We start from the raw sequence: 22,797 nt of genomic DNA, 5'->3' as shown, positions 1-22,797 counted from the left end.
CTCTGATTACATCAGACCCATCTGTCTGCCCTCCCCACAACACACCTTCCCCCAGGGCAACTCTGTCTGGATCACAGGTTGGGGCGCCACACGAGAGGGAGGTGAGTGAGATTGTGGATGGGCTCGGTTTTCATTATGCAGCATTAGTTATTATAACTATATACTGCATAATATTTTTGTTTGTTTCTGAGTAGTTTTAATTATTTAATAGCAATGTTATAATATGTTAAATTGTAATGCCCATTTCCTGCATGGTGATAAGAACTAATGTGTCATTGGATGTATGTATGTTAGGCTCTGGTGCATCCATCCTGCAGAAGGCCCAGGTCCGTATCATCAACAGTACTGTGTGCAACCGCCTGATGGGAGGACAGATCACCTCCAGGATGACGTGTGCTGGTGTGCTGACTGGAGGTGTGGACGCATGTCAGGTACTGAACTCTCTGTCCCTATGAACTACCCGGCCATAATGTAGGGCTGCTCTGGTCAACAGTAGTACTGAGATATATATATATAACCATACACTGTCTCTCTCAGGGGGATTCTGGCGGGCCTCTGTCCAGTCCTGGTACTAGTCGTATGTTCCTGGCTGGAGTGGTGAGTTGGGGTGACGGCTGTGCCCGTAGGGACAAGCCTGGTATCTACAGCACCGTCACCAAGTTCAGGGGCTGGATCAAGGAGAAGACCGGCGTGTAACTGGACACGGGGAAACGACTAGGAATGATGAGGACAACCGGCCGATGAACACGCCAGTACTGTACAGATTACTGGTTCGCCGGGACTCGCCCCTCTACACCCTCCTCCTCTCCCTTCCATTATCCAGGAGCGATGAACTATTTTACCTGCTTTGATCTCAGGCCTCACAATGCACTCCCTTTCATATCGATGGACTATGGGACCGTTGGTTGGGTTTTCTCTGTTGAAAGGCAGATGCCTTCATGTCTAAATGTTTATTATAATGACTGGTGTCTGAATGTGTATTTTTTTGTGATGAGGAGGACTAGGTGGTTTTGTGGGGAAAGTGTTTTTAAGAATTGTAAATAATGTCAAATTTTGTGCGTTTTTTTTTAAAATATTGTTTTTAGATATATTAGTTTTGCCCATTTGCAATCAGTCATTTGGATTGGATACACACAACATTTTCTGGTATGTTTTACATAGGTAGGATTTGGGACATTTTTAAGGAGTAACTGTAGAAAAACTGTTACATGCGCGTACACAAGGAGACGATGTGTTCCGTTGCTTGTTTTGCCATTGGATTTTGAATCGTTTTCCCCATAGGTTTGTTTTCTCTTACGTCCTCTTTTAGAACCTTTCTCTTAAATGTGAATTCAGACTCTTTGACTTGTTGCCCTTGAACTCATGAAGGGGGGGGGGTTTGCATTCCGAATGGCGCCATATTCCCTATGAAGTGCACTACTTTTGACCAGGATCCATAAGGGCTCTGTTTTTTTTTTTTTAAGGTGGTACACTATGTATGGAAACCGGGTGCCATTTGGAACACAGGGCTCAAACAGACGGTATGGAGCTGGGGTCACTATCTACTCTGATTTGGTATTTGACACAATAGTTTTTTGTTGAAATACCAGGAAGTCCTGATGCGACATGAGGATGAATAATTTGTTTGTTTTTTAAAAATGTGATTTATTCCTTGATGCTCTTCTTTTTTTTTTTTTCTCTCCTCCCAACTTTATTTTTCATTTAATTTGTGTCCGACGCTTTTATTTCAGAATAAAGCTTCATCAGAGATCGTCTGTTCGGTTAGCATTGGGCATATAAATACATTGATTTCACAACATATTTTTTTTTGAGGACATAATACAAATTATCGAATTTAACTTAGAAATTAAAACATTATCCAGCATTTATCAAATCAACCACTTACTGTAATTGTTTTTTTTATATATATAAGTGTTTAAAATAAATATGAACAACCAACTTTTTTGTATTTTCTTCAGTATGTTTTAATGGTTATATTCTGATTACCCAGAACAGCATTAAGCCCCCCCCCCCCCCCCCCGTCCCCCCCCCCCCCCCCCGTCCCCCCCCCCCCCTCCCGTCCATCTTCACTCTTCCTTCTGCAGATACACTTCCACTCTGTGATTCTCCACTGCGGTAACACTCCGGGTCCTGTAAGATACTAGCCTGTGGGATGTAATACACAAAAACAGCCTTGTTTGAGTCTCGCGCTCCCAGACGACCCCGGGTGGGGTCCGGAAAGGGCCTTCGTGTTCTTTTTTTAGCAAATGGAAGGAGAGTTGACTTTTCGTCTGTGTCATGTTGATGTAGTGATGCTATTTACCCCTGGTGTCTGGGTAGTTGTGCAAGGACTAGATGACTGATGTGAATCCGTCTCTTCCTCCAGGCCAAGTACAGGAGGCGTTGAGAGTAGAAGTGAAGTACTATGGTTCTGAACTCCTGAACAGTGTGACGTACAGAAACCAGGAACTGGTGTATCTGATGAGACTCAAACTGCATCAGGGAAGGACTGGACACAACGGTCAACGGCACGTTAGAGTCGGCAAGACAACCGGATAAAGGCTTTAGCTGCATCCCAAATAGCACCATGTTCCCTATATAGTACACATCATTAGACCAGGGCCCTATATAGTACACAGCATTAGACCATGTTCCCTATATAGTACACATCATTAGACCATGTTCCCTATATAGTACACATCATTAGACCATGTTCCCTATATAGTACACATCATTAGACCATGTTCCCTATATAGTACACAGCATTAGACCAGGGCCCTATATAGTACACAGCATTAGACCATGTTCCCTATATAGTACACAGCATTAGACCAGGGCCCTATGGGGATATATAGTATACAGCATTAGACCAGGGCCCTATGGGGATATATAGTAAACAGTATTAGACCAGGGCCCTATAGTACACAGCATTAGACCAGGGCCCTATAGTACACAGCATTAGACCAGGGCCCTATAGTACACAGCATTAGACCAGGGCCCTATAGTACACAGCATTAGACCAGGGCCCTATAGTACACATCATTAGACCAGGGCCCTATAGTACACATCATTAGACCAGGGCCCTATAGTACACAGCATTAGACCAGGGCCCTATAGTACACAGCATTAGACCAGGGCCCTATAGTACACAGCATTAGACCAGGGCCCTATGGGGATATATAGTAAACAGCATTAGACCAGGGCCCTATGGGGATATATAGTAAACAGCATTAGACCAGGGCCCTATAGTACACAGCATTAGACCAGGGCCCTATGGGGATATATAGTATACAGCATTAGACCAGGGCCCTATGGGGATATATAGTAAACAGTATTAGACCAGGGCCCTATGGGGATATATAGTACACAGCATTAGACCATGTTCCCTATATAGTACACAGCATTAGACCATGTTCCCTATATAGTACACAGCATTAGACCATGTTCCCTATATAGTACACAGCATTAGACCATGTTCCCTATATAGTACACAGCATTAGACCATGTTCCCTATATAGTACACAGCATTAGACCAGGGCCCTATATAGTACACAGCATTAGACCATGTTCCCTATATAGTACACAGCATTAGACCATGTTCCCTATATAGTACACAGCATTAGACCAGGGCCCTATATAGTACACAGCATTAGACCAGGGCCCTATATAGTACACAGCATTAGACCATGTTCCCTATATAGTACACAGCATTAGACCATGTTCCCTATATAGTACACAGCATTAGACCATGTTCCCTATATAGTACACAGCATTAGACCAGGGCCCTATAGTACACAGCATTAGACCAGGGCCCTATGGGGATATATAGTACACAGCATTAGACCAGGGCCCTATGGGGATATATAGTACACAGCATTAGACCAGGGCCCTATAGTACACAGCATTAGACCAGGGCCCTATAGTACACAGCATTAGACCAGGGCCCTATAGTACACAGCATTAGACCAGGGCCCTATAGTACACAGCATTAGACCAGGGCCCTATAGTACACAGCATTAGACCAGGGCCCTATGGGGATATATAGTATACAGCATTAGACCAGGGCCCTATGGGGATATATAGTACACAGCATTAGACCAGGGCCCTATGGGGAGATATAATACACAGCATTAGACCAGGGCCCTATAGTACACAGCATTAGACCAGGGCCCTATAGTACACAGCATTAGACCAGGGCCCTATGGGGATATATAGTACACAGCATTAGACCAGGGCCCTATAGTACACAGCATTAGACCAGGGCCCTATGGGGATATATAGTACACAGCATTAGACCAGGGCCCTATGGGGAGATATAATACACAGCATTAGACCAGTGCCCTATGGGGATATATAGTACACAGCATTAGACCAGGGCCCTATGGGGAGATATAATACACAGCATTAGACCAGGGCCCTATAGTACACAGCATTAGACCAGGGCCCTATGGGGATATATAGTAAACAGCATTAGACCAGGGCCCTATGGGGATATATAGTAAACAGCATTAGACCAGGACCCTATGGGGATATATAGTAAACAGCATTAGACCAGGGCCCTATGGGGATATATAGTAAACAGCATTAGACCAGGGCCCTATGGGGATATATAGTAAACAGCATTAGACCAGGGCCCTATGGGGATATATAGTAAACAGCATTAGACCAGGGCCCTATGGGGATATATAGTAAACAGCATTAGACCAGGGCCCTATGGGGATATATAGTAAACAGCATTAGACCAGGGCCCTATGGGGATATATAGTAAACAGCATTAGACCAGGGCCCTATGGGGATATATAGTACACAGCATTAGACCAGGGCCCTATGGGGATATATAGTAAACAGCATTAGACCAGGGCCCTATGGGGATATATAGTACACAGCATTAGACCAGTGCCCTATGGGGATATATAGTAAACAGCATTAGACCAGGGCCCTATGGGGATATATAGTAAACAGCATTAGACCAGGGCCCTATGGGGATATATAGTACACAGCATTAGACCAGGGCCCTATGGGGATATATAGTAAACAGCATTAGACCAGTGCCCTATGGGGATATATAGTAAACAGCATTAGACCAGTGCCCTATGGGGATATATAGTAAACAGCATTAGACCAGGGCCCTATGGGGATATATATATATAGTACACAGCATTAGACCAGAGCCCTATGGGGATATATATATATATATATATATATATAGTACACAGCATTAGACCAGAGCCCTATGGGGATATATATATATATATATATATATATATATAGTACACAGCATTAGACCAGGGCCCTATGGGGATATATATATATAGTACACAGCATTAGACCAGAGCCCTATGGGGATATATATATATATATATATATATATAGTACACAGCATTAGACCAGGGCCCTATGGGGATATATAGTATACATCATTAGACCAGGGCCCTATGGGGATATATAGTAAACAGCATTAGACCAGGGCCCTATGGGGTTATATAGTGCACCATATAGGGAATAGGGTCCCATTTGAGATGCAGACATTTAAGAAATTAAGAACCAGATGCTAGTGTCTCACCCGGACACCAACATGACAGGTGTTTTCCTGACGTCTCCCTTCAGCTGAATAAATAGCTGGGCTTCTAACGAGGTGTTTCCCTCCAGGTGCACCTCCAACAGGAACGGCGTCACTAGAAGGGTCATAAAGCAGGTTAACCAACTGTTCCCGTTCCTGTCCCTGCACTAGAGGAAGGAACGGTAACCGTGTGACACTGTCAGTGTGTGTCCTGAGTTTCTGACCGCAGAAAGGGTCCGTTGCTGTGATGTCCAGGACCGCGGTCAGGGGCTGGAAGGTGATTGGTCGATCTGGAGGCAGCCAGCTGATGTCGTAGCCTATAGGAGAGAAGAACCAATAGCTGATGGTGTCTTGATGATGAAAACAGCCAGTTTCTTCATGTGTGAAATAGTCATCTTTGTTCAGAGAGAGAGAGAAATGTGTGTCAGAGAGTTATGCTGTCTACATTATCTTGTCTCTTACCCAGCTGGGGGCAGATGTTGAGGCCAGGGTGGTGACAGTGTGTACAGAGAGCCCTCTGGAAGTCCTCTACTCCCTGGCAGGGGAAGGCTGTGAGAGGGCAGGAGGACCGGATGGAGCTGGTGAACAACCTATAGGCCCGTTGGTGACTGCACAGCAAGTACTGCTCCCCTGGAACACACCCACACGCACCTTGACCTTTATTGGGCTGAATCTTGTCCTGGAGGCAGAACTGAGCAGTCCACAGTACATGGGATAGCTGCAATGTCCAAAATGGCTATATATCTTAACAATTAATGAGAAAAAAATGTGTTTTTTGATCTTAATTTAAGGTTAGGTATAAAGTTAGCAGTGTGTTTTAAGGTTAGGTATAAAGTTAGCAGTGTGTTTTGAGGTTAGGTTGAAAATCAGATTCTATGACTTTGTGACTGTGCAAGCTAGTGACTACCCTGCAGAACTGCCTCAAATATATGAGTCATCCCAACCTCTGTGTTATAGTAGATAGCCTAAAGGACACCGCTTTTCCTGGTCAGGTCACATGGGCCCCAGGCATGATGTTTGTTATAATATTTTAGATGATAATAAAAAATAAAAACCTGTCACACACTTTTCATGAGAGCCTGAGGACAACCAGGGAGTTGATATCCTCTGCCAATGTAGAAATCAACATGACCCAACGGTCTGGGAACCCCCAGGGGAGCTACCGGCTCATTGGCTGAAAAATACACCAGGTAATGAATTTAGTGATTGGTATACAAAATGTCTAAATAAATCTACTATGCTATTAGGTGTAACTACATGGTTTACTAGGTATGTGTAGAGTTCCTCACGGTTGAAGTTGGTGTGAATCACATCCACGTACTGGGCATCAGTGTGATCCAGAGACAGGCTGCTGTCTGCCTCTGAAAACACCGGTGAGAACGGATCCAGGCCTGAGTTGGATCAGACCACATCATTTATTTATTTAAAACACTCAATTTGACCTGTCGGTTCATCTGTTACCAGATGTAACCCTATATTACGTCTCAGTACCTGTGATCCTGCCAATTGTTCCCTCCAAACAGGCCCCGGTCACACCAGCTACATGGGCCCCAACACCAAACCCTACCAGGTGGAACAGCTCTGGAGAAGAGCCCTGGTCCTCCTGGGGAATAAACATCAACATGGGGTGGCAGGGTAGCCTAGTGGTTAGAGTGTAGAGGCTGCAGGGTAGCCTAGTGGTTAGAGTGGAGGGGCGGCAGGGTAGCCTAGTGGTTAGAGTGGAGGGGCGGAAGGGTAGCCTAGTGGTTAGAGTGGAGGGGCGGCAGGGTAGCCTAGTGGTTAGAGCGTTGGACTAGTAACCAGAAGGTTGCAAGTTCAAATCCCCGATTTGACAAGGCACAAATTTGTTGTTCTGCCCATGAACAGGCAGTTAACCCACTGTTCCCAGGCCGTCATTGAAAATAAGAATTTGTTCCTAACTGAATTGCCTAGTTAAATAAAGGTTACATTTTTTTTTTTTTTTTTTACATTCTAACTATAACTATAACACAGTTACTCATGTTCAATTTGGGCCAGTTTCCCTGACCCAGTTAAAGCATATTACTGGACACCTTTTACACAGTGTGGAACATGTACCCACCAGTAGTGTCTGTGTACCCACCAGTAGTGTCTGTGTACCCACCAGTAGTGTCTGTGTGGTCTGTATGGTCTGTGTACCCACCAGTAGTGTCTGTGTGGTCTGTATGGTCTGTGTACCCACCAGTAGTGTCTGTGTACCCACCAGTAGTGTCTGTAGTGTCTGTGTACCCACCAGTAGTGTCTGTAGTGTCTGTGTACCCACCAGTAGGGTCTGTATGGTCTGTGTACCCACCAGTAGTGTCTGTGTGGTCTGTGTACCCACCAGTAGGGTCTGTAGTGTCTGTGTACCCACCAGTAGGGTCTGTAGTGTCTGTGTACCCACCAGTAGTGTCTGTATGGTCTGTGTACCCACCAGTAGTGTCTGTGTGGTCTGTGTACCCACCAGTAGTGTCTGTGTGGTCTGTGTACCCACCAGTAGGGTCTGTATGGTCTGTGTACCCACCAGTAGGGTCTGTATGGTCTGTGTACCCACCAGTAGTGTCTGTGTACCCACCAGTAGTGTCTGTGTACCCACCAGTAGGGTCTGTATGGTCTGTGTACCCACCAGTAGTGTCTGTATGGTCTGTGTACCCACCAGTAGGGTCTGTATGGTCTGTGTACCCACCAGTAGGGTCTGTATGGTCTGTGTACCCACCAGTAGTGTCTGTAGTGTCTGTGTACCCACCAGTAGTGTCTGTAGTGTCTGTGTACCCACCAGTAGTGTCTGTGTACCCACCAGTAGTGTCTGTATGGTCTGTGTACCCACCAGTAGTGTCTGTGTGGTCTGTGTACCCACCAGTAGTGTCTGTGTGGTCTGTGTACCCACCAGTAGTGTCTGTATGGTCTGTGTACCCACCAGTAGTGTCTGTATGGTCTGTGTACCCACCAGTAGTGTCTGTATGGTCTGTTTACCCACCAGTAGGGTCTGTGTGGTCTGTTTACCCACCAGTAGGGTCTGTGTGGTCTGTTTACCCACCAGTAGGGTCTGTATGGTCTGTGTACCCACCAGTAGTGTCTGTGTGGTCTGTGTACCCACCAGTAGGGTCTGTAGTGTCTGTGTACCCACCAGTAGGGTCTGTAGTGTCTGTGTACCCACCAGTAGTGTCTGTATGGTCTGTGTACCCACCAGTAGTGTCTGTGTGGTCTGTGTACCCACCAGTAGTGTCTGTGTGGTCTGTGTACCCACCAGTAGGGTCTGTATGGTCTGTGTACCCACCAGTAGGGTCTGTATGGTCTGTGTACCCACCAGTAGTGTCTGTGTACCCACCAGTAGTGTCTGTGTACCCACCAGTAGGGTCTGTATGGTCTGTGTACCCACCAGTAGAGTCTGTATGGTCTGTGTACCCACCAGTAGTGTCTGTATGGTCTGTGTACCCACCAGTAGGGTCTGTATGGTCTGTGTACCCACCAGTAGGGTCTGTATGGTCTGTGTACCCACCAGTAGTGTCTGTAGTGTCTGTGTACCCACCAGTAGTGTCTGTAGTGTCTGTGTACCCACCAGTAGTGTCTGTGTACCCACCAGTAGTGTCTGTATGGTCTGTGTACCCACCAGTAGTGTCTGTGTGGTCTGTGTACCCACCAGTAGTGTCTGTGTGGTCTGTGTACCCACCAGTAGTGTCTGTATGGTCTGTGTACCCACCAGTAGTGTCTGTATGGTCTGTGTACCCACCAGTAGTGTCTGTATGGTCTGTTTACCCACCAGTAGGGTCTGTGTGGTCTGTTTACCCACCAGTAGGGTCTGTGTGGTCTGTTTACCCACCAGTAGGGTCTGTGTGGTCTGTTTACCCACCAGTAGGGTCTGTGTGGTCTGTTTACCCACCAGTAGTGTCTGTATGGTCTGTTTACCCACCAGTAGTGTCTGTGTGGTCTGTTTACCCACCAGTAGGGTCTGTATGGTCTGTTTACCCACCAGTAGTGTCTGTATGGTCTGTTTACCCACCAGTAGTGTCTGTATGGTCTGTTTACCCACCAGTAGTGTCTGTGTGGTCTGTTTACCCACCAGTAGTGTCTGTGTGGTCTGTGTACCCACCAGTAGTGTCTGTGTGGTCTGTGTACCCACCAGTAGTGTCTGTGTGGTCTGTGTACCCACCAGTAGTGTCTGTGTGGTCTGTGTACCCACCAGTAGTGTCTGTATGGTCTGTTTACCCACCAGTAGTGTCTGTATGGTCTGTTTACCCACCAGTAGTGTCTGTGTGGTCTGTGTACCCACCAGTAGTGTCTGTGTGGTCTGTGTACCCACCAGTAGTGTCTGTGTGGTCTGTGTACCCACCAGTAGTGTCTGTGTGGTCTGTGTACCCACCAGTAGTGTCTGTGTGGTCTGTGTACCCACCAGTAGTGTCTGTATGGTCTGTGTACCCACCAGTAGTGTCTGGGTACCCACCAGTAGTGTCTGTATGGTCTGTGTACCCACCAGTAGTGTCTGTATGGTCTGTGTACCCACCAGTAGGGTCTGTATGGTCTGTGTACCCACCAGTAGTGTCTGTATGGTCTGTGTACCCACCAGTAGTGTCTGTATGGTCTGTGTACCCACCAGTAGTGTCTGTATGGTCTGTGTACCCACCAGTAGTGTCTGGGTACCCACCAGTAGTGTCTGTATGGTCTGTGTACCCACCAGTAGTGTCTGTATGGTCTGTGTACCCACCAGTAGTGTCTGTATGGTCTGTGTACCCACCAGTAGTGTCTGTATGGTCTGTGTACCCACCAGTAGTGTCTGTATGGTCTGTATACCCACCAGTAGTGTCTGTATGGTCTGTGTACCCACCAGTAGGGTCTGTATGGTCTGTGTACCCACCAGTAGGGTCTGTATGGTCTGTGTACCCACCAGTAGGGTCTGTATGGTCTGTGTACCCACCAGTAGGGTCTGTATGGTCTGTGTACCCACCAGTAGGGTGTGTATGGTCTGTGTATCCACCAGTAGGGTCTGTATGGTCTGTGTACCCACCAGTAGGGTCTGTATGGTCTGTGTACCCACCAGTAGGGTCTGTATGGTCTGTGCCAGCCTCTCTCCCACCTGCCTGGCTCCTTCTGTGATCTCCTGCTCTGGGGGCAGCAGCCAATCAGCTACCAGGACATTAACCAGCCCTGCCTCTAACAGCTCCCCCGCCATCACCCTCGCCCAGCTGGGCTGCAGCCTGGCTGGCCTCCTGCCCGGGACAATCACAACTGTGGGGCTGAGGGGGCTCCAGGCCACAGGACCAGGGGCCAGTCCTGGGAAGCCTGGTGGAAGTGGAGGGAGGCCCTGGCCAGATGGGAGGCCTGAAGGAGGGAGATCTAAGGGGTAACCACAGGGACCCTGCTCAGAGGAGAAGCTGAGGAGCCTCACCAGAAGAGAGGGAGGGCTGAGACAGAGGAACTCAGAGCAGTGGGCATGTTGGTCACCTGTGAGAAGAGAATATCTGTAAACATCAATCATGTTGTTAACATATGACTATATTTTAGGTTATTGTGAGGACTTCTCCCCAGTAAATCATGATTAGACAGCCAGTAGTTTTGGAAAATGTGAGTTTTTAATTTGAATTGACCTCTAATGTGCAGCTGAGCTAATCACACAGTAATCGCCCCCATAGTACCTGTGGCAGGACCAGACAGAAGACAGAAGGTCAGTAGAGACCAGACGACCAAGCTGCTGTCAGCTCCAGAGTTCTCCACACCTCCACCTGTTCTCTCCATTTCCCCAGCCACAATGCAAATCTCCCTACCTGCTATACAGCCTTCTGTACTCTGACAATCTGATAAGCCTCAGTGGAGGTGGAGACTGGAGTGTTTCTGATGAAAATACCGTAGAGAGCAGTAAGAGCTTTTGTGAGCCAGCCCTTTCTTGATCAGTGCAGAGTGAAAATTCAACTACAACGAATGCAGTTAAAGATGTTTTTAAAAATGAATAATTGCAACCGGTAAAATGATCTGAATATTGCATGTGTTTGCTATTACAGTGTTCACAAGAAACATAAAACATAAAGAACCAAATATGGTTTGAGATTTCATTTAAAACATTTCCAATAAAGTATTTGATTTGTCAATGGCCAACTTGTTCTCAATTAGCCTACCTGGTTAAATAAAAGTGAAATATTTTTTGTTGTTGAAAGAAATCAACTTCACCATGCGGAACTTAATACCCAATGGCAGCAGTTGTCGTCGGACAATAGTTCAGACGGACCGTCCTTATTATTGTTCCGCTGCTAACTTCATTTTTCTGTTGGCGCTATCTTGAATATTGATCTGATGAAACACGAAATCATAACCTAGACGGATTACTGGATTTATTATGTGTATTTGGATTATTAAATAGACTAAACCAAGATAACCTTTAGCTATAGCTAGCTTACACATTATTTATCTTGAATGCAAATGAGTTGCTAGTTATTAGCCAACTACTCTACTAGCTAACTAACTCAGACTTCTATGTTAGAGACCCTTGACTATTGAGTGAGCGTCTAGCTAGTCTTAATGACTTACTAATCATCTGGTTGACTTGATGTCAGAGTCGTGAGTTTGTGTTATCTATTGCTGTAACGTTAGAGATGTCAGAGAGGAGAAGAGACAGCCGTAGCTGGGACTGGGACAACCCTCAGTGCCGAGCTCAGATGGACCAAATCTTCTTCCGCCGGCATGACTACATCCAGAACGGAACCACGGAACACAAAGAGTTCTGGAACTTCTTCGACCGCTTCCAGAGGTTCAAAACCAGGAAGGACATGTCAGGGGGCAGCAGGAAGGAAGACATGGAGGAGGGCAGAGACAGGAAGAAGACTGTAGATCTGGGTCTGCCTAAAGAATATGACGCCCGCTATCGGATCAACGTGTCAGTTTGTACCAAAGACACAGAGGAGAGGCTGGAGACGGGGAGGTCTGATCAGAGACACAGACACAGCTCCTCAGGCCCAGGGAGTCAGGAGGTAGCTGATTGTCGCCTGGCTTTGCTGCACTTCCTGGACTTCAGCCAGAGGCAGAGCTTTGGGAAGCTGGCCAAGTTGAGGACGGAGCAGAAAGCCCTTCCTATCTTTCAGTACCGGGACCGGATCGTGGAGTTGGTGCGAGCTAACCCGGTAGTAGTGGTGGCGGGGGATACAGGCTGTGGAAAGTCCACCCAGGTCCCCCAGTACCTTCTCTCCTCTGGGTTCAGTCACATAGCTTGCACTCAGCCTCGGCGGATTGCCTGTATCTCCCTCGCCAAGAGGGTCAGCTTCGAGAGTCTCAACCAGTACGGCTCCAAGGTAGGTAGTGGTGTAGTAAGAAGCTGTTTATTTACAGGCTTGAAAAATATAGTTTTTGGAATCACGCTTGGATAGGGATATCAAACAAATGTAATCATTTTCACACAATAGTAAGTGGGGGGGGGGGGGGGGTTCCCTTGAAAAATAAAAAAAAATCACAATATTGTACACCTTACACAAAGACCAAATCAACACTCAGACATTTAGCAGAACTACAAGCAGATAAACCCAAACTGACACACAACTGTGTTTTATCTGCAGGTTGGCTATCAGATCCGTTTCGAGGGGACCCGTACCCCGTCCACCAAGCTGTTGTTCCTGACAGAGGGGTTACTACTGAGACAGATACAGGCTGACGGGGCCCTGGAGCAGTACCAGGTATTATAATATACAGTACCAGGTAGTATAATATACAGTACCATGTAGTATAATATACAGTACCAGGTAGTATAATATACAGTACCAGGTAGTATAATATACAGTACCAGGTAGTATAATATACAGTACCAGGTAGTATAATATACAGGACCAGGTAGTATAATATACAGGACCAGGTAGTATAGTATACAGGACCAGGTAGTATAGTATACAGTACCAGGTAGTATAGTATACAGTACCAGGCAGTATAGTATACAGTACCATGTAGTATAATATACAGTACCAGGTAGTATAATATACAGTACCAGTCAAAAGTTCGGACACACCTACTCATTCAAGGGTTTTTCTTTATTTTTACTATTTTCTACATTGTAGAATAATAGTGAAGACATCAAAAGTATGAAATAACACATATGGAATCATGTAGTAACCAAAAAAAGTGTTAAACGAATCAAAATATATTTTATATTTTAGAAGTAGCCACCCTTTGCCATTCTCTCAACCAGAGTGCCTGGACACAGCCCTTAGCCGTGGTATATTAACCATATACCTCGAACCCCCGAGGTTCCTTATTACTATGATAAACTGGTTATCAACTAAATTAGACAAATTAATGTTTTGTTATACTCGTGGTATACGGTCTGATATACCACGCCTGTCAGCCAATCAGCATTCAAGGCTTGAACCATCCAGTTTTGTAATATATACCAGGTAAATATAATATATAATACATATAAATATAAAATATACCGGATAATATACAGTGCCTTCTGATAGTATTCAGAGCCCCTGATTTATTTTCCCACATTTTGCTACTTTACAGCCTTATTCTAAAATAGATTAAATATGTTTTTTTCTCATCAGTCTACACACAATACCCCATAATGACCTAGCGATTACAGCCTTGAGTCTTCTTGGGTATGACACTCTCCCATTTCTTGGGTATGACACTTCTCCCATTCTTCTCTGCAGATCCTCTCAAGCTCTGTCAGGTTGGATGGGGAGTGTCGCTGCATAGCTTTTTTTCAGGTCTCTCCAGAGATGTTCGATCAGGTTCAAGTCGGGGCTCAGGCTGGGCCACTCGACATTCAGAGACTTGTCCCGAAGCCACTCCTGCGTTGTCTTGGCTGTGTGCTTAGGAAGGTGAACCTTCGCCCCCAGTCTGAGGTCCTGAGCGCTCTGGAGCAGGTTTTCATCAAGGATCTGTCTGTACTTTGCCCCGTTCATCTTTCCCTCGATCCTGACTAGTCTCCCAGTCCCTGCCACTGAAAAACATCCCCACAGTATGATGCTGCCATCACACTTCACCGTAGGGATGGTGCCAGGTTTCCTCCAGACGTGATGTTAGGCATTCAAGCCAAAGAATTCAATCTTGGTTTCATCAGACCAGAGAATCTTTTTTTCTCATGGTCTGAGACTCTTTAGGTGCCTTTTTACTGAGGAGTGGCTTCCGTCTGGCCACTCTACCATAAAGGCCTGATTGGTGGAGTGCTGGAGAGATGGTTGTCCTTCTGGAAGGTTCTCCCATCTCCACAGAGGAACTTTAGAGCTCTGTCAGTTACCATCGGGTTCTTGGCCCCCCACCCCCTGACCAAGGCCCTTCTCCCCAATTGCTCAGTTTGGCCTGGTGGCCAGCTCTAGGAAGAGTCTTGGTGGTTCCAAACTTCTTCCATTTAATAATGTTGGAGGCCACTGTGTTCTTGGGGACCTTCAACGCTGCAGGTGGACTCCAATCAAGTTGTAGAAACATCTCAAGGATGATCAATGGAATCAGGATACACCTGAGCTCAATTTAGAGTCTCATAGCAAAGAGTCTGAATACTTATGAAAATAAGGTATTCTTGTTTTTTTTGTTTTTTAACACATTTTCAAAAAATTCTAAAAACCTGGTTTGTCATTATGGGGTATTGTGATGTCATTATGGGGTATTGTGATGTCATTATGGGGTATTGTGATGTCATTATGAGGTATTGTGATGTCATTATGGGGTATTGTGATGTCATTATGGGGTATTGTGATGTCATTATGGGGTATTGTGATGTCATTATGGGGTATTGTGATGTCATTATGGGGTATTGTGATGTCATTATGGGGTATTGTGATGTCATTATGGGGTATTGTGATGTCATTATGGGGTATTGTGATGTCATTATGGGGTAGTGTGTGTAAATTGCTGAGGATTTGTATTTATTTAATCAATTTTAGAATAAAAAAACCCGATTTCATCCATTTTAGAATAAGGCTGTAACGTTAAAAAAAAAGTTTTTCAAGTCAAGGGGTCTGAATACTCTCTGAAGGAACTGTATATACCAGGTGGGTTACAGAACAGACAGATAACTTTACTCTCACTGTATCTAGGGGTTTTATGCCTTTCTAGGGCTGTGTCCCAATTGTTCCCATAGGGCTCTGGTCAAAAGTAGTGCACTATATAGGGAATAGGGCCCTGGTCTAAAGCAGTGCACTATATAGGGAATAGGGCTCTGGTCTAAAGTAGTGCACTATATAGGGAATAGGGTTCTGGTCTAAAGTAGTGTGCTATATAGGGCTCTGGTCTAAAGTAGTGCACTATATAGGGAATAGGACTCTGGTCTAAAGTAGTGCACTATATAGGGAATAGGGCTCTGGTCTAAAGTAGTGCACTATATAGGGAATAGGGCTCTGGACTAAAGTAGTGTGCTATATAGGGAATAGGGCTCTGGTCTAAAGTAGTGCACTATATAGAGAATAGGGCTCTGGTCTAAAGTAGTGCACTATATAGGGAATAGGGCTCTGGTCTAAAGTAGTGTACTATATAGGGAATAGGGCTCTGGTCTAAAGTAGTGCACTATATAGGGAATAGGGCTCTGGTCTAAAGTAGTGTACTATATAGGGAATAGGGTCCTGTTCTAAAGTAGTGCACTATATAGGGAATAGGGCTCTGGTCTAAAGTAGTGCACTATATAGGGAATAGGGTTCCATTTGGGATGCAATGTGGATCTTACCTACCTCCCTATTCCACCCAGGTGTTGATTGTTGACGAGGTGCATGAGCGACACCTCCACTGTGACTTCCTCCTGGGGGTCCTGCGCTCCCTCCTGGCCACCCGCCCCGACCTCCGCTTGGTCCTCATGTCCGCCACCATCAACATAAAACTCTTCTCCAGCTACTTTAATAATGCACCTGTACTGCAGGTACCGGGCAGGCTCTTCCCTATACAGGTGAGTGGACACACGGTTCCTCTGGGACCCACAGACGTTTCATATTTTGGTTGTTGCCCTGCACTAACTCACCTGTTTCTCCTGGTCAAGGTGATTTAGTTGACAAGTGGAATCAGGTGTGCTCTGGAAAAGTTGAAATAAAAAGAACGGCTGTGGGAGAGGTCTGAAAACCTCTGGACCATGCTATGTCATAAGTGTAGGAATCGACAGCACTCAGAGATATTGTATACAGTTGAAGTCAGAAGTTTACATACACTTAGGTTGGAGTCATTAAAACTTGTTTTTTCACCCACTCCACAAATGTAATTTTGGGAAGTCGTTTAGGACATCTACTTTGTGCATGACACAAGTCCAACAGTTGTTTACAGACAGATTATTTCACTTTTAATTCACTGTATCACAATTCCAGTGGGTCAGAAGTTTACATACACTAAATTGACTGCCTTTAAACAACTTGGAAAATTCCAGAAAATGATGTCATGGCTTTAGAAGCTTCTAATAGGCTAATTGACATAATTTGAGTCAATTGGAGGTGTACCTGTGAATGTATTTCAAGGCCTACCTTCAAACTCAGTGCCTCTTTGCTTGACATCATGGGAAAATCAAAAGAAATCAGCCAAGACCTCAGAAAAAAAGTTGTAGACCTCCACAAGTCTGGTTCATCCTTGGGAGCAATTTCCAAACGTCTGAAGGTACCATGGGACCACGCAGCCGTCATACCGCTCAGGAAGGAGATGCGTTCTGTCTGCTAGAGATGGACGTACTTTGGTGCGAAAAGTGCAAATTAATCCCAGAACAACAGCAAAGGACCTTGTGAAGATGCTGGAGGAAACCGGTAGAAAAGTATCTATATCCACAGAACACCATCCCAACCATGAAGCACGGGGGTGGCAGCATCATGTTGTGGGGGTGCTTTGCTGCAGGAGGGACTGGTGCACTTCACAAAATAGATGGCATCATGAGGTAGGAAAGTTATGTGGATATATTGAAGCAACATCTCAAGACATCAGTCAGGAAGTTAAAGCTTGGTCGCAAATGAGTCTTCCAAATGGACAATGACCCCAAGCATACTTCCAAAGTTGTGGCAAAATGGCTTAAGGACAACAAAGTCGAGGTATTGGAGTGGCCATCACAAAGCCCTGACCTCAATCCCATAGAAAATTTGTTGGCAGAACTGGAAAAGCATGTGGGAGCAAGGAGGCCTACAGACCTGACTCAGTTACACCAGCTCTGTCAGGAGGAATGGGCCAAGTTCTGGCTACCAGAAAAGTTTGTCCCAAGTTAAACAATTTAAAGGCAATGCTACCAAATACTAATTGAGTGTATATAAACTTCTGACCCACTGGGAATGTGATGAAAGAAATAAAAGCTGAAATAAATCATTCTCTCTACTATTATTCTGACATTTCACATTCTTAAAATAAAATGGTGATCATAACTGACCTAAGACGGGGCATTTTTACTAGAATTAAATGTCAGGAATTGTGAAAAACTTGAGTTTAAATGTATTAGGTTTATGTAAACTTCCGACGTCAACTCTAAGTCTAGCAAACTGGAGATCCTATCTGTGGTTTCAATGCCATAGCTTTAGTGACAGTCAAGCAAAGCCTGCATCCTTGTATAGCTCCGTCTGTGGTTAGGCCTAAAATGTCCTGTTTTTCATTCTGTCAAACAGTGGCAGGGTCAGGCTGTTGAAATTAATGATTGGGCCGTTCAGTGACTGCTGTTATTTAATATATAGTAATGATTGGGCCGTTCAGTGACTGCTGTTAGTTCATTTCTAGATAATGCCTCTTCCTGTCTCTCCCTGTGACTTCCAGGAACTCACTTTTCTTCTATGTCTGAGTCCCACCCTATTCCTTATATAGTGCACGACTATTGACCTGAAGGATGATGGTGTTATTCAGGATGAAGACTCTCTCTCTGTCTGTCTGTCTGTCTGTCTGTCTGTCTGTCTGTCTGTCTGTCTGTCTGTCTGTCTGTCTGTCTGTCTGTCTGTCTGTCTGTCTGGTAGGTGATCTACCAGCCCATCCCACAAGAGGAGCAGCCGTCCCGCTCGGAGAAGCTGGACCCCCGCCCATACCTCCGTGTGCTGCAGGGCATCGACCAACGCTACCCGCCCGAGGAGAGGGGCGACCTGCTTCTGTTCCTCAGCGGCGTGGCAGAGATATCTACCATCTTAGAGGCATGCCAGGCCTACGCCACACACACCAAGCGCTGGATCGTTCTGCCCCTCCACAGCACCCTGTCCCTGGTACAGCAGGATAAGGTACAGTACAGCAGGATGAGGTACAGTACAGCAGGATGAGGTACAGTACAGCAGGATGAGGTACAGTACAGTAGGATGAGGTACAGTACAGTAGGATGAGGTACAGTACAGCAGGATGAGGTACAGTACAGCAGGATGAGGTACTGTACAGCAGGATGAGGTATAGTATAGCAGGATGAGGTACAGTACAGCAGGATGAGGTACAGTACAGCAGGATGAGGTACAGTACAGTAGGATAAGGTACAGCAGGATGAGGTATAGTACAGCAGGATGAGGTACGGTAGCAGTACAGCAGGATGAGGTACGGTAGCAGTACAGTAGGATGAGGTACAGTACAGTAGGATGAGGTACAGTACAGTATGATGAGGTACATTAGGATGAGGTACGGTACAGTAGGATGAGGTACAGTACAGTAGGATGAGGTACAGTACAGTAGGATGTGGTACAGTACAGTAGGATGAGGTACAGTACAGTAGGATGAGGTACAGTACAGCAGGATGAGGTACAGTACAGTAGGATGAGGTACAGCAGGATGATGTACAGCAGGATGAGGTACAGCAGGATGAGGTACAGCAGGATGGGGTACAGTAGCAGTACAGCAGGATGAGGTACAGTACAGTAGGATGAGGTACAGTAGGATGAGGTACAGTAGCAGTACAGCAGGATGAGGTACAGTAGCAGTACAGCAGGATGAGGTACAGTACAGAAGGATGAGGTACAGTAGCAGTACAGCAGGATGAGGTACAGTACAGCAGGATGAGGTACAGTACAGCAGGATGAGGTACAGTACAGCAGGATGAGGTACAGTAGCAGTACAGTAGGATGAGGTACAGTACAGTAGGATGAGGTACAGTACAGTAGGATGAGGTACAGTACAGCAGGATGAGGTACAGTAGGATGAGGTACAGTACAGTAGGATGAGGTACAGTAGGATGAGGTACAGTAGCAGTACAGTAGGATGAGGTACAGTACAGCAGGATGAGGTACAGTACAGCAGGATGAGGTACAGTAGTAGTACAGCAGGATGAGGTACAGTACAGCAGGATGAGGTACAGTAGGATGAGGCACAGTAGGATGAGGTACAGTAGCAGTACAGTAGGATGAGGTACAGTACAGCAGGATGAGGTACAGTACAGCAGGATGAGGTACAGTACAGCAGGATGAGGTACAGTAGCAGTAGGATGAGGTACAGTACAGTAGGATGAGGTACAGTAGCAGTAGGATGAGGTACAGTACAGAATGATGAGGTACAGTAGGATGAGGTACAGTACAGTAGGATGAGGTACAGTAGCAGTACAGCAGGATGAGGTACAGTACAGTAGAATGAGGTACAGTACAGTAGGATGAGGTACAGTACAGTAGGATGAGGTACAGTAGCAGTACAGCAGGATGAGGTACAGCAGGATGATGTATGAATCTGAGACAGTCTATTGGCAGGTCTATGGGCAGGTCTAGGAGCAGGTCTAGGGGCAGGTCTAGGGGCAGGTCTAGGAGCAGGTCTAGGAGCAGGTCTATGGGCAGGTCTATGGGCAGGTCTAGGAGCAGGTCTACGGGCAGGTGTAGGGGCAGGTCTATGGGCAGGTCTAGGGGCAGATCTATGGAGCAGGTCTAGGGGCAGATCTATGGGGCAGGTCTATGGAGCTGGTCTAGGAGCAGGTCTAAGGGCAGGTCTATGGAGCTGGTCTAGGGGCAGGTCTATGGAGCAGGTCTAGGAGCAGGTCTAAGGGGCAGGTCTATGGGGCAGGTCTAGGGGCAGATCTATGGAGCAGGTCTATGGATCACGTTTAGGGGCAGATCTATGGAGCAGGTTTAGGGGCAGGTCTAGGAGCAGGTCTAGGGGCAGATCTATGGATCACGTTTAGGGGCAGATCTATGGAGCAGGTTTAGGGGCAGATCTATGGAGCAGGTCTATGGATCACGTTTAGGGGCAGATCTATGGAGCAGGTTTAGGGGCAGGTCTAGGAGCAGGTCTAGGAGCAGGTCTAGGAGCAGGTCTAGGGGCAGATCTATGGAGCAGGTCTATGGATCACGTTTAGGGGCAGATCTATGGAGCAGGTTTAGGGGCAGGTCTAGGAGCAGATCTAGGAGCAGGTCTAGGAGCAGGTCTAGGGGCAGATCTATGGAGCAGGTCTATGGATCACGTTTAGGGGCAGATCTATGGAGCAGGTTTAGGGGCAGGTCTAGGAGCAGGTCTAGGAGCAGGTCTAGGAGCAGGTCTAGGGGCAGATCTATGGAGCAGGTCTATGGATCACGTTTAGGGGCAGATCTATGGGGCAGGTCTAGGGTCAGGTCTAGGAGCAGGTCTAGGAGCAGGTCTAGGGGCAGGCCTAGGAGCAGGTCTAGGGGCAGATCTATGGAGCAGGTCTAGGAGCAGGTCTAGGGGCAGGCCTAGGAGCAGGTCTAGGAGCAGGTCTAGGAGCAGGTCTAGGAGCAGATCTATGGAACAGGTCTAGGAGCAGGTCTAGGAGCAGGTCTAGGAGCAGGTCTAGGAGCAGGTCTAGGGGCAGGTCTAGGAGCGTGTATAGTGAACTGTGTATCTCACCTGTGCAGCTTTAAAGTATTAATTAGGTCTGATGATTATAAAAGTGCTTATTTCACCCAAGTCCAAGCTGGATGGCTTACAACAAGACGTTTATCATGTTCCCATGGCATTGGGGCTAAAACATGGAACTGTGTATGTTGTCTGTAGGTGTTTGACATCTCTCCTCCGGGAGTGAGGAAATGTATCATCTCTACCAACGTGGCAGAGACATCCGTCACCATCGACGGGGTGCGCTTCGTCGTCGACTCGGGTAAGACAACCCGAAGCAGGACCCGGAACTCCCGAGTGTGCGGCAGCGCTCTAAGAAACTGCATCTCAGTGAAAGAGGCGTCACTACAGTGCCTGGTTCGAATCCAGGCTGTATTACATACGGCCCGTGATAGGGAGTCCAATAGGGCGGCGCCAGGGGGGGGGGTAGGACCGTCGTTGTGAATAAGTTATTCTTAACGGACTAGTTTAAATAAAGGTTCAATAACAAAATAACCGCTGCTCAGTGGGACAGAGAGGAGCCTGGGTAATGTCATTGTTGTGTCCGTCTGGAGGGGGGAAACAGACAAAAGCTTCTTTAAAGATCTCAAGCGTGTTGCTGTGTGCCACTTTCAGAAATAGAACACAATGTATTACCTCTGAATGTGTCCTCAAGGCAAGGTGAAGGAGATGAGTTTTGACCCGAAGGCTAAGATGCAGCGTCTGCAGGAGTTCTGGATCAGTCGAGCCAGTTCTGAGCAGAGGAAAGGCCGGGCCGGGAGGACAGGACCTGGGGTGTGTTATCGGCTCTATTCTGAGTCCGACTACGAGGCCTTCGCACCTTACCCTGTCCCAGAGATACACAGGGTGGCCCTCGACTCACTAGTACTACAGGTATCCTGACCCCTAACCTTTCACACCTTACCCTGTCCCAGAGATACACAGGGTGGCCCTCGACTCACTAGTACTACAGGTATCCTGACCCCTAACCTTTCACACCTTACCCTGTCCCAGAGATACACAGGGTGGCCCTCGACTCACTAGTACTACAGGTATCCTGACCCCTAACCTTTCACACCTTACCCTGTCCCAGAGATACACAGGGTGGCCCTCGACTCACTAGTACTACAGGTATCCTGACCCCTAACCTTTCACACCTTACCCCGTCCCAGAGATACACAGGGTGGCCCTCGACTCACTAGTACTACAGGTATCCTGACCCCTAACCTTTCACACCTTACCCCGTCCCAGAGATACACAGGGTGGCCCTCGACTCACTAGTACTACAGGTATCCTGACCCCTAACCTTTCACACCTTACCCCGTCCCAGAGATACACAGGGTGGCCCTCGACTCACTAGTACTACAGGTATCCTGACCCCTAACCTTTCACACCTTACCCTGTCCCAGAGATACACAGGGTGGCCCTCGACTCACTAGTACTACAGGTATCCTGACCCCTAACCTTTCACACCTTACCCTGTCCCAGAGATACACAGGGTGGCCCTCGACTCACTAGTACTACAGGTATCCTGACCCCTAACCTTTCACACCTTACCCTGTCCCAGAGATACACAGGGTGGCCCTCGACTCACTAGTACTACAGGTATCCTGACCCCTAACCTTTCACACCTT

General features: G+C 46.7%; 4 protein-coding genes across 5 annotated transcripts in view; 2 read left to right on the top strand and 2 right to left on the bottom strand.

Moving 5' to 3' along the window:
- st14a (ST14 transmembrane serine protease matriptase a) overlaps nucleotides 1–1,938 on the top strand; it is a 16,600-nt gene extending 14,662 nt beyond the window's left edge. Inside the window, exons 8-10 of the mRNA XM_036962186.1 lie at nucleotides 1–101; nucleotides 295–431; nucleotides 538–1,938. The exon at nucleotides 1–101 is cut by the window's left edge and continues 171 nt beyond it. Of these exons, the coding sequence (XP_036818081.1) occupies nucleotides 1–101; nucleotides 295–431; nucleotides 538–696 (397 nt within the window). The 3' untranslated portion in view covers nucleotides 697–1,938. The remainder of the gene's footprint in view (nucleotides 102–294; nucleotides 432–537) is intronic.
- Nucleotides 1,939–2,052: 114 nt separating this feature from the next.
- LOC110503486 (lipase member I) lies at nucleotides 2,053–7,246 on the bottom strand. Its single transcript, XM_036962185.1, has 8 exons — nucleotides 7,031–7,246; nucleotides 6,829–6,930; nucleotides 6,606–6,713; nucleotides 6,002–6,169; nucleotides 5,764–5,856; nucleotides 5,543–5,654; nucleotides 2,303–2,488; nucleotides 2,053–2,145 (listed from the first exon to the last, which is right to left on the bottom strand). The coding sequence occupies exons 1-8, from the start codon at nucleotides 7,161–7,163 to the stop codon at nucleotides 2,067–2,069; spliced, it is 981 nt and encodes a 326-aa protein (XP_036818080.1). The 5' UTR covers nucleotides 7,164–7,246; the 3' UTR covers nucleotides 2,053–2,066.
- Nucleotides 7,247–7,531: 285 nt separating this feature from the next.
- LOC118944042 (mucin-22-like) lies at nucleotides 7,532–11,654 on the bottom strand. Its single transcript, XM_036961567.1, has 4 exons — nucleotides 11,167–11,654; nucleotides 9,096–10,975; nucleotides 8,309–8,993; nucleotides 7,532–7,560 (listed from the first exon to the last, which is right to left on the bottom strand). Exons 1-4 carry the CDS (start codon nucleotides 11,264–11,266, stop codon nucleotides 7,532–7,534), a joined length of 2,694 nt encoding a protein of 897 aa, XP_036817462.1. The 5' UTR covers nucleotides 11,267–11,654.
- A 105-nt stretch (nucleotides 11,655–11,759) lies between these two features.
- Nucleotides 11,760–22,797, top strand: part of dhx34 (DEAH (Asp-Glu-Ala-His) box polypeptide 34) — a 28,316-nt gene continuing 17,278 nt past the window's right edge. The window contains exons 1-6 of one of the 2 annotated variants that reach the window (XM_036962184.1): nucleotides 11,760–12,810; nucleotides 13,072–13,188; nucleotides 16,191–16,385; nucleotides 18,400–18,654; nucleotides 21,344–21,446; nucleotides 21,840–22,057. In XM_036962184.1, the coding sequence (XP_036818079.1) occupies nucleotides 12,118–12,810; nucleotides 13,072–13,188; nucleotides 16,191–16,385; nucleotides 18,400–18,654; nucleotides 21,344–21,446; nucleotides 21,840–22,057 (1,581 nt within the window). In that variant the 5' untranslated portion in view covers nucleotides 11,760–12,117. The remainder of the gene's footprint in view (nucleotides 12,811–13,071; nucleotides 13,189–16,190; nucleotides 16,386–18,399; nucleotides 18,655–21,343; nucleotides 21,447–21,839; nucleotides 22,058–22,797) is intronic. The other variant, XM_036962183.1, reaches the window with a different exon arrangement.

The sequence above is a fragment of the Oncorhynchus mykiss genome, chromosome 24, assembly GCF_013265735.2.
Source record: "Oncorhynchus mykiss isolate Arlee chromosome 24, USDA_OmykA_1.1, whole genome shotgun sequence".
Classification (NCBI taxonomy): Eukaryota; Metazoa; Chordata; class Actinopteri; order Salmoniformes; family Salmonidae; genus Oncorhynchus; species Oncorhynchus mykiss.
The sequence above is the reverse complement of the archived record's forward strand: the minus strand, read 5'-3'. Positions and strand labels throughout refer to the sequence as shown.